General features: G+C 52.5%; 1 protein-coding gene across 4 annotated transcripts in view; it reads left to right on the plus strand.

Moving 5' to 3' along the window:
* The window catches only part of APBA1 (amyloid beta precursor protein binding family A member 1), a 230,763-nt gene extending 219,131 nt beyond the window's left edge, over positions 1–11,632 (plus strand). For all 4 annotated transcript variants that reach the window (XM_043486837.1, XM_043486836.1, XM_043486841.1 and 1 more), the window contains 3 exons: positions 4,912–5,031; positions 7,027–7,167; positions 7,869–11,632. In XM_043486837.1, coding sequence (XP_043342772.1) covers positions 4,912–5,031; positions 7,027–7,167; positions 7,869–7,940 — 333 coding nt within the window. In that variant the 3' untranslated portion in view covers positions 7,941–11,632. The remainder of the gene's footprint in view (positions 1–4,911; positions 5,032–7,026; positions 7,168–7,868) is intronic.
* The last annotated feature ends 256 nt before the right edge of the window (positions 11,633–11,888 follow it).

Here is an 11,888-nt window from a genome sequence, read left to right on the forward strand (position 1 = left end):
TGTTTTCTTTTTGAAAGTAGAGCACCGCTTTCTTACCTTCAACAGGGTCATCACAGGTCTGCTTTCCTGTTGCTATGGAGACCATTCTGACTTCGCTCTTTTCCCGTCCCCTCTTCCCTACTCTTACCCTCCCACCATATTTCTTAATTTGCTGCACCATTCCACTGTTGTCATGGGGGTGAAATGACCATTTATTTAAATTGGCACCTCCAATAAAAGGGCAGCTGAGAAATCCACGTTAGTGGAACCCACCTTGGAGCATAGATGAGGAACAGCAGAGCACGTGCGTGCGTGGTCTGCCTGTTTCCATTGCTGTCTGTCTGAGCTTCATCTTGCAGCAAATATCCCAAGTCTAGATCAAGGGACACGTCAGCATCTTAAAATCAGTTCACAGAAAAGGAAAGAGCCTGCTGGACCTACAGGAACTTTTTAGGTAACATGGAGAACCCAGAGTCCTTCTGTTGCTTTTCAGGATCTCTCCATGGTTTTCCTATAGCTCACAGGCACACCTGAACCACCCAGTGATGCGTAGGGTTAGACTTAAAGCAGGGAGCTTTGTCTGGAGGGTTGTTTCTGACAGTACGCCCCTCGTCTTCAGCATTCCGTGCTCTGGTCTCTGGGAGGTGTGACGAGGAGACAGAGGGAGGGGACTCTGGCTGCCCTGTTTGTAGCATTCTTTGCTCTTGTTTTCCACGCCCTCCTGGTCTCGGGGTGGGGGGTGGGGGGTTGTGATGAGGAGACAGAGAGAAGGGACTCTGGCTGGCCTGCCTGTGCCCACAGCCCTCCGCTGAGCTCCCCGAGGCCCAGCTCCACCAACTCCCAGCACCTCATGTCTTGACACATTGCAGGGGATCCGTACATAATTACTGATTGGATGAGAAAGCAGCAGCACTCAAGGGGGAGAGAATACATGTACAAATGGTGTCTGAGCAACACCCCCAGAAGAGAAGCTGATTTGTAATGTTAGAAATAGCTGTTTCTAAGCACGATGGTTGAGATGTGGTGGTGTCAGCAGATGCATTTAGGAAAGAAGAAAAATGCATGACAAGGACCGAAACTGTCACAACTAGAGATGGAAGAGCCCTTAGTGGGTGTCAGCCTTTGTTTTGAAGACATGGAGACTGAGATAGAAGAAGGTGGAACAGAGGGCCTAAGCCCCCTGGGCTGTGGTGCTGGAAACCCAGCTGGAGCCCAGGTCTGCTGCCACAGCAGAGGCCCCTTCATCAGGTCCCTGTGGTCACACTGGGGGGCAGAATTCCAGTGCTTGTCCCCCTGGGCACAGGTGACTGGATGGGCTGTCATGCAGAAGGCCTGGATCTGCAGACTGCCCTTACTCCGGCAGAATCACCTTGGCTCATTCTGTTGCTCCTGATTGAACACCTTTCTGGAACCAGAGAAGCCTCCTAGAGCTGTTCTAGAACCCACGGAGAGATGCTGGTGAGAGCTCCTGCGATGCACACATACCACCGCAAGCCAAATCCCAGCCATAGGGAGCTCCAGTCCCGCAGAAAACAGCAACTCGGGACCCTGCGGATGCAGCTGGAGGTGGGGAGTTAAGCTGAACCCCTCACAATGCACATGCTGAGAGGACAACCTGGAACCCCCAAAGGACGTGGGCAGCCAGGGAGCAGGAGCCCTGAGGAAGTCTCACCCCAGGTAGGAAAGTAAAATCACGGCCCCATGCAAGGCTGGGGGCGCAAGTTCGTTCTTCAGTCACTCTCCCTGGCTTCTCTGTTGAGCAGGCCTTGTTCACGAATAGCACACATCACCCAGTTGTCTGTGTGGTGGATCATCGAGTAGACTATGATCTGAGTTTAAATACAAGCACACCTGGGGCGTTGTCTTGCTGTGGGTGAACTTGGGTGAGTTGTGGAGCCTCAGTTTCCTCTTCTGTAAAATGGGCATATTCAGAGTTGTTGGTTCGTCAAGGAGATTAAAGGAGACAGCTCCTGTGACTCTCCAGGTCAGTGCCTGCAACAGTCAGCGTGCAGCGACAGGTGGCTCGGCTGGTTTCGTCATCAGGATGGGTTTTGATGGTCAGTGACCTTGAGGTGCTCACACGCATGGGGGTGGCTGCTGACTGGGCACCAGGCCAGCCAGCTGTCACCCTCCCCCTGGTGTGGCTACTCCATGCTGCCACGGAGCACGGGCCACTGGTCTGAGCAGAAAACTGACATCTTAGATCATTCCTGAGTGCAGGTGAGTGTGTTGTTCTGCAGTGGCCATTTATAGCCATCGTTCTCAAAATTGAGTGTATCCCCAGGAAATGTGTGGCATAAGAAAGCCAGACAACTAGAGGCCAAAAAACCCCCTATCCATCCGTTAGTCTAAAGCATATCTCCATTACTTAGAAGCAGAAAGAGTGTGGGTCACTCCTGCCACTCAGAGAGGGGCAGGTCACACTCTTGCCACAAATCCTGTTGGCACTGAAGTCATCTCACACCAGTCGCACCTCTCAGCTTGGCAGGATGCTTGTGAGGAAGGCAGAGACCTGAGCAGAGGCTCCATCACCCCAGTGCTGACCCCACTGAGCTTCGGACAAGGCAGATATAATGTCCATGTCTGTGTCCTCATCCGTAAAAACCTAAAGCAGGAGTCCTGACCCCTGCAGAGAGAGTGTCTGCAGACTGCTTGGAGAGTGACAGTGGGCACAGCGACTGTGCAATTTACAGGTTTCTATTTATAGGTCACCCTTCAGGCTGAAACGAACTTGTCATTGTCCTCCGGGCCCTCTCTCTCTACCTCGCCTGTAAGGGGCACACACTGGACGCATCTGTGAAATGATGGAGGTGGTGGTGGGATGTGGGGGGGGGGGGGCGTCTGCAGGGGATGCTCCAGACTTGGTGGGACAGAGCCCACCTTCCCCTGTCCTTCCTCTGTTGGCTGCTCCCCCCTGGAGGATGGGATGTCCACTCCCCCTGATCTCCGGTGCCCTCGGCCTGCAGCACCCTGAGGCAGGGTTTTGGTTCCTAGCCAGACACCGAGGGCAGGCTCTGGCAGGGAGAACACTGAATCCCAGGCACTAGACAACCTGGGACCAGTGGCCAGATCCTAACCCATCAGCTGTACAGAAACAAATTTCCACGTACAGTCGGAAAGTAGTGAAACAAGTAAAGTGTTTATTAGGAGGCAAAAGAATACACTGTGTGTGTGGATAGACTTACAGGCAGGCTCAGAGAGTTGTGCCTTTCGGGTAGTTCGAATCGCCTTTATGGGGCATTTCTTCTGAGTTTCCTTTGGTCAGTCATCTTGCTTTGCCTGGTCCTGAGTGTATTAGGTATCTCAGGATATTCCCATGTGTGCATGTGTATCTCTTAGCCAAGATGGATTCTAGCGAAGAGGCCTGTGGGTAGGTTGCCATCACTTACTATAGGGTGACACCCTCTCTCTTTTGACCTCCAAGGAGATTTTCTGCACAGGTGTAGTTGGGGAGGTCTCCCTAACTTCAGGAATGAAGAATATGTAGTCTTTTGTCTTTTATCTGGACAGGGCCCAGCCTCCTGCATCATGCTGCTTTTATGGAGTTTCTGTCCACAGGGGAGAAACTGTTCAACCTGGGGTCCATCCATCTCCTGCCTCAACCCTGCAGTACCATCTTTTAGGAAGAGCTTCTCCCCTTTGGAGGAGAGGAGCTGTGGCAGGCCTGCACCCTTTCCTGGTTCAGTGAGGCAGGCGTCTGACAGGAGTACTGACTTCTCCCCATCTCGCCTCTCAGAGCAGAGCCTCTGGCCACAAGCCCAGTGGTCTGCGTACCCCAGCCTTTCTTCGTGCATGCTGTGATTGAAGCGGGCTGGAAAGCACCTGCTGTAGCCAGAGGGCAGGTAGGAGGTCCCTGAGGCAGAGCACACAGCCTTGCAGACACGGGAGAGGGAAGCTCATTTCAGGACTGAATGACTTTTGTCTGGCCCCTTCCTCTTGGGTGAGTCTCACAATCTGGTGGTGGGACCAGCAGGGGCAGACTCTTCCCATTGCCTAAATGAGGGAAAGAGGGGCTTTGTGGTGATTTTCTAGGGGTGCTCCTGCATAGACCCAGGCCCTGGTCCCTGCTGAGCAAATGTTCAGTGAGTGGGAAGGCAGGCCTGAGCTCAGCTGAAGTCAGAACCAGGCTCAGGCTCAGAAGCCAGATGAAGACCTTCTTTATCTTTAAAAAACCAACTTTGCTTCTACACTCCATTCCAATTTAGAGGGAGGGATAAGTTTTACCAGGGAGCATGAAATCAGAAGATGATCTCCAAGACCTTTTTCCTTCTGCTTCCTGCTCTGCCAGCGCTGGTCCTACCACCCTCTTCAGTCTCCCAAGGAGGTCTTCCCTGACTGCCGACCTGCCCCTGTACCCTGCTTCTCCCCACATGCACCTGGAAATGTTCATTAACTGTAAGATCCCTGACAGGCAGAGAGAATGGGGAAGTAGGACCCCTCAGGGGTGAGAGATGAATTGGGCCATTGCTATGAGTTAGATGTCCTTTGTTAGAAAAGGAGGAATTGCTACGACTGTGACTTTCAGAGTAAAGTCCCTTTTGAAAGCCTGTCTCTCACCTGTCTAGAAGAGAGATTGCACATCCTTCATCCTTCAAGCCAGAAACCACACGTGGCAGTTTTTCTCTCAACTGTACAGATGACTGCTTTTTTCAGAAGCCTTAAACGCAGCCCATTTCCCTGCTCACAGAAACTAGTCTCGTCGCAGGCTGAGTGGGACACAAGGGCTCCATGTAAGCCCGGCAGTTTTCTCCCCTAGGTTAACAGAGTTTCGCCTGGACTGTCCGGCTCGGGCGCTGTCCGCCTGGACGAGGGGCACTGCAAGAGCTGGCCAAGTACCGAGGCTCAGTGCAGCGTCTTCTGCCTGTGGTGCCGTCTGCCCTTACCTTGTGACAGCCTCGATGGTCATCAGTTTCCCTTCTCTTTACACTTCAGGGCTTGAAGAATCAGGCCCGGGTGAAGCTGAATATCGTGAGGTGTCCGCCGGTGACCACCGTGCTGATCAGGAGACCGGACCTTCGCTACCAGCTGGGGTTCAGTGTCCAGAACGGAATTGTAAGTTCAGCCCCATACCTATTCCAGAAGTCTGACCCACGAAACCAAGGCCCAGGGTTTGGGTCTTTGGGGGATATTTTTTAAAGCTGGTCAGTTCCCAGAAAGAATCTGGCAAGAGAGGGATGGATGGGTGAAGGCAGACCCACTTCCTCCATGGGCAGAGAATTCAGTGCCTTCCCTGGGAGGAGAAGGGCCTTCCCAGAGCGGTGGTCCCTGGAGACCAGTGTCTCTGTGATGCACAGGCTGGCCCTCCCAGCTGCCAACTTGAGATAGCTTGGGAGGTACCCACCTTCCCCACAGCCTTGGCTGAGAACCCAGCCCTGTGGGGCTTATGCGTGAATAATTTCCTCCTTGCCTTCTTGGCACTTTGGGGATAAAGTGTATTTTCATCACTTGGATGTCTGCCTTCAAATACTGGGTTAGCCAAAAAGTTCATTTGGGTTTTTCCACAAGATGTTATGGAATAAACCCAAACAAATTTTTGGTCAACTCAGTACTTCCCTTTTTTCCCCTTTATTGTCATAAAACATACACAGTAGTAAGTTTGCCATTTAAACCATGTTTAAACATACAATTCAGTGCCTTTATAGGACATTCATGAAGTGGTTGTAACCATCAACACTGTATTTCTAAAACTTTTTCTTTACCCCAAACAGAAACCCCGTATTCAGTACTACTCCCTTTTCATCCTGGTTTGCCTTGGTCTAGACTCATAGTAATTCTGGGCTTTGGTGACAAATCTCTAACCTTCTGGATATTATAGATCTTTGCATTCATCTTTTCAGATAGAAAAACCTACACTTTTTCTTCCTTTAAATTTTAATTGACTTGTAGGTAATTAAAATTTTATTCCAAGTGTGTCTTAAGAAATACCTTTGAAGTTCCCAGTTGGAGTTGAAATACCTAACCCACTTTATCTATTTTTTGTACCCACGTAGCCTCATTTCCTTCTTAAGAGAAGAGCCAAGGTTATTCCTTATAGTTTTGGTCTGACAACCTGTTTTTACCTGTTTAAACTTCCTCTGTGTGTTTTTCCAAAGTTTAATAATATTAGAAGTTGTTCAGCTGTTAACAGAGGATTGCCCTAGAAGAGATGCACAGCCCCCAGTTTTCTCCCAAGTGTGGGAAGCACCTAAGGGCCTGACTCCCAGAGGACTTGACAGGCTGCAGGGTCCACATGCTCACAGACACAGAAAGCGTGTTGTCCCGAGATGTTGCGGTGTCGTCTGCATAGGCTTTTTAGAGAAAGGTGCAGAGTCAGGAGTGAAGTCAGCTCTGTTAACTCAAACCGTGTTCCCCTGGGACAATTGCAGCTGCTTTGTGGGTGAGGTGGGGGTGCCTGCAGCTGCAGGGTGCAGGCCAGAGCCCTCCTCCAGCCTCCAGCCTCTGCCCACCACCGTGCCTGCTGGCTGCACCGAGACAGAAAACAGCCACGTTGTCATTTCTGCCAGGGGGGAGTGGAGCAAGGACCGCTGAGCTTCTGCCCGCCAGCTGGCCAAACTGTGGCACACGCAGCGGGGTTCTAGCAGGTTCTAGCCCCAGCGTAAGTCATGCAACCGACCCTAAAAAGCCAGCTGCTAGCATCACCCAGTTCAGTGTTTGAGTCCCAGATAACACCGACCTGCGTGACACAGACTGACGGTTTGAAAACACTGGCAGCTCTGTGACAGGCCCAGACAGTTCTTTTTACCAAAGCTGAGCCGGGATGAAAAGTAGTCTGAATTCACGGGGCCGTGAAATCCACTGATGTGCTGTGTTCCCTGTGCAGACTGCGTGAACATGAGGGGGCCGTCTGGGGGTCCACAGTCCACTTGCTTGTAGAAACAAAGATGTAAACGTCCAGAGCCTGACCATGGCAGCTTCTCAGAGATGAGAGCATGGGGGTGGAAAATTCTAGAAAAGACAGTCTCCTGCCCCAGTGGGTTTCCTAACAGGCAGTTCCCCCTGGGATGGGTCACTTGGCCTCTGACTAAATTTGGCCTTTGACTCTGACAGATTTGCAGCCTCATGCGAGGGGGAATAGCAGAGAGAGGAGGCGTCCGTGTGGGACACCGCATCATTGAAATCAACGGGCAGAGCGTGGTGGCCACCCCACACGAGAAGATCGTCCACATCCTCTCCAACGCCGTGGGGGAGGTAAGGGAGGGGCCCGGGGTGGGAGTACCCTGGCACCCCTCATCCCAGCCAGGAAACCCTCCTGAGAGTTCTTCCACATCCTGAACACATCTCCACAACCAAACTGTCTTGGACCAGAATTTAAACCCAGTAACTGGTTGTCTGACAGCTGATTCTCAAAAACATCATCACATCACCTCAGCCTTCTCCTCCAGCAGCGTCTACCCTCCTCCTCTTCTAGTTCTCTAATCTGGGCATATTCTCCCCATGGCTACCCAAGTTTTCTCCATTTTTCCCAGCTAATCCCACCAAATGTGCCTGCAAGATTTAAGTCTCAGATTCAAGTCTAATCAGCAGCTCCCTGGTACGGCCAGGCTGAACAGGGGTCTGAACAGCTGTTCTAGGGGAGGGAGGGAGGCAGGAGCAGCCAAAACCCCACAGTGGTCCTCCTCCTGTTTTAAGGGATTTTCTCCTTAAAAAAAAAAAAGCCAAAGCCTGGTGGAGAGCCAGAGCTTTGGGGAAAGTAGAGCATCCTGGTGTTCATTCTTCACTCACTATCACCCCTAATGTTTTAGAAAGCCCATGGACTCTGCTCTTCCTGGAGGCTGCCTGGGTCAGATCCGTGTTAGAAATGGGGTGAGGGGGGAAGGGGGTGTACCTTGCAAGACGCCCACACAGCTCCGGAGCCCCAGCCCGCCGCCGCCCTGTGTTTCTGCCTGCAGATCCACATGAAGACGATGCCGGCTGCCATGTACAGACTGCTGACGGCACAGGAGCAGCCCGTCTACATCTGAGGCCGCGCCCCGGGGTGGCTTGCATGGAGGACTCTCCTCACTTGTGGTTGTGTTTCTCGTGCTGCATCTGTGTGCCCACTGAGACCTTCCCCTCTCACGCCCAGCACTCGGTTTGACATGGAGGAAAAGAATCCACAGCGACCTCCCTCCCTCCCTCTCTCTCTCTCTCTCTCCAGTTTGCTTTCTTTGTTTCAAATGCCAGGGAAGTTTTGTATGCACTCCCTTGAGGCTGGAGAGCAGGTCAGAGCCACCCAGAATCTGCCGAGGACCTTCCTGAAGGTCCTTCCCTTGAGGGAGGGGGATGCCTGAGGAGGGTTGTCGCCACCCCGCGCCCTCCCTTTCCGAGAGGTGCAGACCTCCGAGGAGGAGCCCCTCGGGACGGTGGGGAAGCCGATTCCGCAGTGCCTACGATCCAGTGGCTGATGTGTGCTCTCCCCCAGTCAGTTCATGGGAATATGGTGGTAATGGGGGGCCGGCCCACCGTGTACCTGGGGCATCATATGCTATTTCCTTGCAGAATTTCTGAGCCAACCTTATGCCTCTTCTATAGCCAGTTTTAGTTTCAACATAATTTTCTAATGTGAACCTTTTCACCCCGGGACAGAAGGGGAACGACTGTGAGGTGGATACCTGTGCAGAGAACTGGGCGATTCCAGAGGTTACCAACCGTTAGATAAACAGGCAGGTACTTCTGCCCCCTTCCACACCACACATACGTACACACGTCTCACTTGCATATCTTCCACCCTGCCCTCCTCCCCACCACCAGTGAGGCAGCCAGAGCCCCTGGAAAACCCACATGGCCTCTCTGTAAGGCCCCTTCCCCCAGGTGAGGGCCACAGGGGCTGGGGAGCCCTGTCCGGAGAGAGGCGGCCCTCTGAGGCTGAGGTCCAGCCCTGCCAGCAGCTCCTTGGCTCAGCGGGTTCTGCTGGACTCCCATGCACCCCCACCCCAACACACACACCCCCCACACACTGGGAGTCTGGACAGGATGGACTGCTCGCCTTGAAGATGAGGAACCCAGTGTGATCGTGTTAACGCTTCCTGGTCCAAGGTGGGACCAGCCTCCTCCTCTTCTCAGGACCACGAGGCAGGATGTGACATTTGAGAGGCCAGCGCCATACATAGACCACAAAACTAAGGGGACAGTTGTGACCTCAGGCGATGCCTAAGAATCCCCAGATGAATTCCAAAAACATCTTGCTGCCTCGGGGGCCTGAAAAAGCTTTTACTTGGTGTGGAATGTTACGTGTTCTCATCAGGCGCCTCATGTCCGTGGGTTTCGTTCGTCTCAGTTCGGTGCAGATGTTTTCGTAATACCATGATTCTGAGCCAGTTTTCACTTACTCTTGGTCCAAAGAGCACTTTTGTTTTCATGTGGGTGGGGTGTGGCTTCGTTTGGTTTTCGTTGTGTTCTGTTCGTGACCTCCACAGAGACAGGGTCAGAGAAACTATTTTGTGATATTATTATAGTCCCTGTTCTCAACATCTGGGCTCTTTATGTTGTGTCTGTGGAAATAGCAACCTGGTGAGCACATGTTGGGTAGATGGATTTATACCTCGAACAGAGGGATTTCAGGGAGGGAGAAAGTGAATCAGAAAAGACTGGGAACAAGAGACTTCCGCCAGAGAGGTTGTGTAATCGTGCCCCGGGATCTCTGTGCTGAGTTTTCTGCGTAGGCAGGAAAGCCAGGTGCTTCAGTGGCATTAGTGGCTGGACTCCCAGTGTGACCGTGGGTCAGACCCTTCCAAAGAGGGGCTATGCTGCCCACACATCCCCCCTGGGAGAGGGGCTGCCCCTTCTCCAAGGGTCCAGGGTGGGCAGTATGGGACCCCTGGACGACTTTTGAGGACAGTTAGCTGAATGTTGCTAAGCTGCTGCTAAGTAGGAGACCAGCCCCAAGGCTAACCCACTGCGAACATGAGGAGCCACGAACCCCAGTACCGTTTACCAAACTGTAGTGTCTGATGGCATACAATTAAATACTCAGGAGTCCTGAGTTCACCTTACCTTTGCCAGAGAGAGTGGGTAAAACAGGAATGCAGCATTCTGGGTGGTCCTGGGAAATAACCGGAGAGCGGCTCGTGCCCTCTGCTCCCAGGTGAGCTCTCAGGCCGCCTGCCCCCACGCCCCTTCAGAGGCGTCGGTGGTCGGCCACTGGACAGGCACCCCACCGGCACATCCCCACGTAATTGCAATGAAGCGTCTTCACCCAAAGGAGAGGAGGAGGCAGGCTACACTTCCTATTGCTACTGCACAATCTTAGGAGGTTTGACAGGTGTTTTTGACAAGGCCAGTTTGGTAAACTCTCCTAGGAGACTAACATTTTAGTGGAAGATTATCCCACCACACACCTTTGTGTCAATAACAGTGGCTCCTCACACCCGGATAGCCAGATCTCTAGCTTGGTGGAGGTTCAGTCGGCTGTAGTATGTTCTTACCTGCCTGCTCCCTCTGGGTGGAGGGGAGTCAGCCTATCTTCAGAAGTTATCCAGGAGGCAGGATCTTAACAGACACTCCGTTTGGGAAGTCTCACGGGAAGTGATGGCCTGTTTCCCTCTGATATCCCAGTATATATAGTTACATATGTAAATATCTGAAAACCCCAGGTAATGGCGAAAACTATGTACAGAGCAGCCTTCCCAAACGTGGCCCTGGGCAAAAAGCCACTCTTGCCACTTGGCTTGGACATTCTGGTGACTCAGCTTTGGGGATAGATGCCCAGATCCATCTACTCCCTCCTGGTCCAGCCAGGGTGTGCCAGAACCCGCCCTGCCTTGCCTTCTCAAATGTGACCATTTCAGGGAGCCACCCTCAGCCTTGGGTTCACGAGAGGATGAAGCCCCCAGAGACCAGTGCCGAGCCTGCTCCCCTCACGGGAGCGGCTCCTCCAGGCCTGGAGCCCATCACAGGGCCCTGGACTCTGAGTCCCTGCATCCGGGTCTGCTTTCCCAACATTGTCCATCGGCCCCGGCCTCAGAGAGTCCCAGAGTAACCTACTACCTCCCCATCGCTCCCGCTATCCCGGTCACACCCGCCACCCCGTCTGCACGCAGATGAGACCCGCCCACGAGCCCTTCTTGGGTCCCTGGGCCCAGCAGTGAGGCTTACCAATGTTTACAGTTAGGGGCACCTCCTCTGAGGCGTGTTTACTCTCCCACTCCCAAGGCCACTTGCTGGTTTGAGTTTCGTGTCCATCTGCCCCTTCCCTGGTTGAGGCCGACTTGAACACACAACCCTGATCTTATGTCCCAACCCTCCGTCAAGGCCATGGTGAGGACTGTGTGGGGAGGATATTCCTTGTACATACTCAGCACAGCCCCTAGAGTTTGGACTTGTACTATTGTTCTGTAAAGAGGGTGAAATAGAGCTTATTGTAAAGCGTTGGGAGAAGTATAGTATTGTATTTGTAACAATATGGTTCTTTGTATACACAAAACTCAATGATCTCTTATATATAATTATAAATAGATATAAATAAGATATATATACACGTGAGCCTGGAATGTTGATGCCGCACACCCACTGAATGTATTTCCCCTGACAGTCTGGTCACTGGGCTGGCCCGCCCTCCCCTCCTCCGTACTGTTTTGGGGGTTGTGATGTATTTAATGTGTTCCCTTCCTTTATTTAACTGAACGCTAATGTCTGTAAGAGTTGCCGCAACAATAAACAAGAACGTCACCTCTTGGCCCCGGCTGAGTGTCTTCGTGTTTCAGGGGAGGGACAAGACTGAAAGTGGGGGAAAGATGTCCTCATCCCAAAAGGCCACCTCCTACCCATCCCGTGGGGCCTGCTCAGTGCCCAGAGCCCATTACCTAAACGGGCAGGTTCTGTGAAGCCAACTCAGCTAGGAAACACAAGCGGCTGTGTCAGCCAGTAGAATAAGTCCACTGTCTCGTCCACCTCCTGGGAGCACACTGCAGGGGACACAGGAGCCCTCTGGC

The sequence above is a fragment of the Cervus canadensis genome, chromosome 14 (assembly GCF_019320065.1).
Source record: "Cervus canadensis isolate Bull #8, Minnesota chromosome 14, ASM1932006v1, whole genome shotgun sequence".
Taxonomy (NCBI): Eukaryota; Metazoa; Chordata; class Mammalia; order Artiodactyla; family Cervidae; genus Cervus; species Cervus canadensis.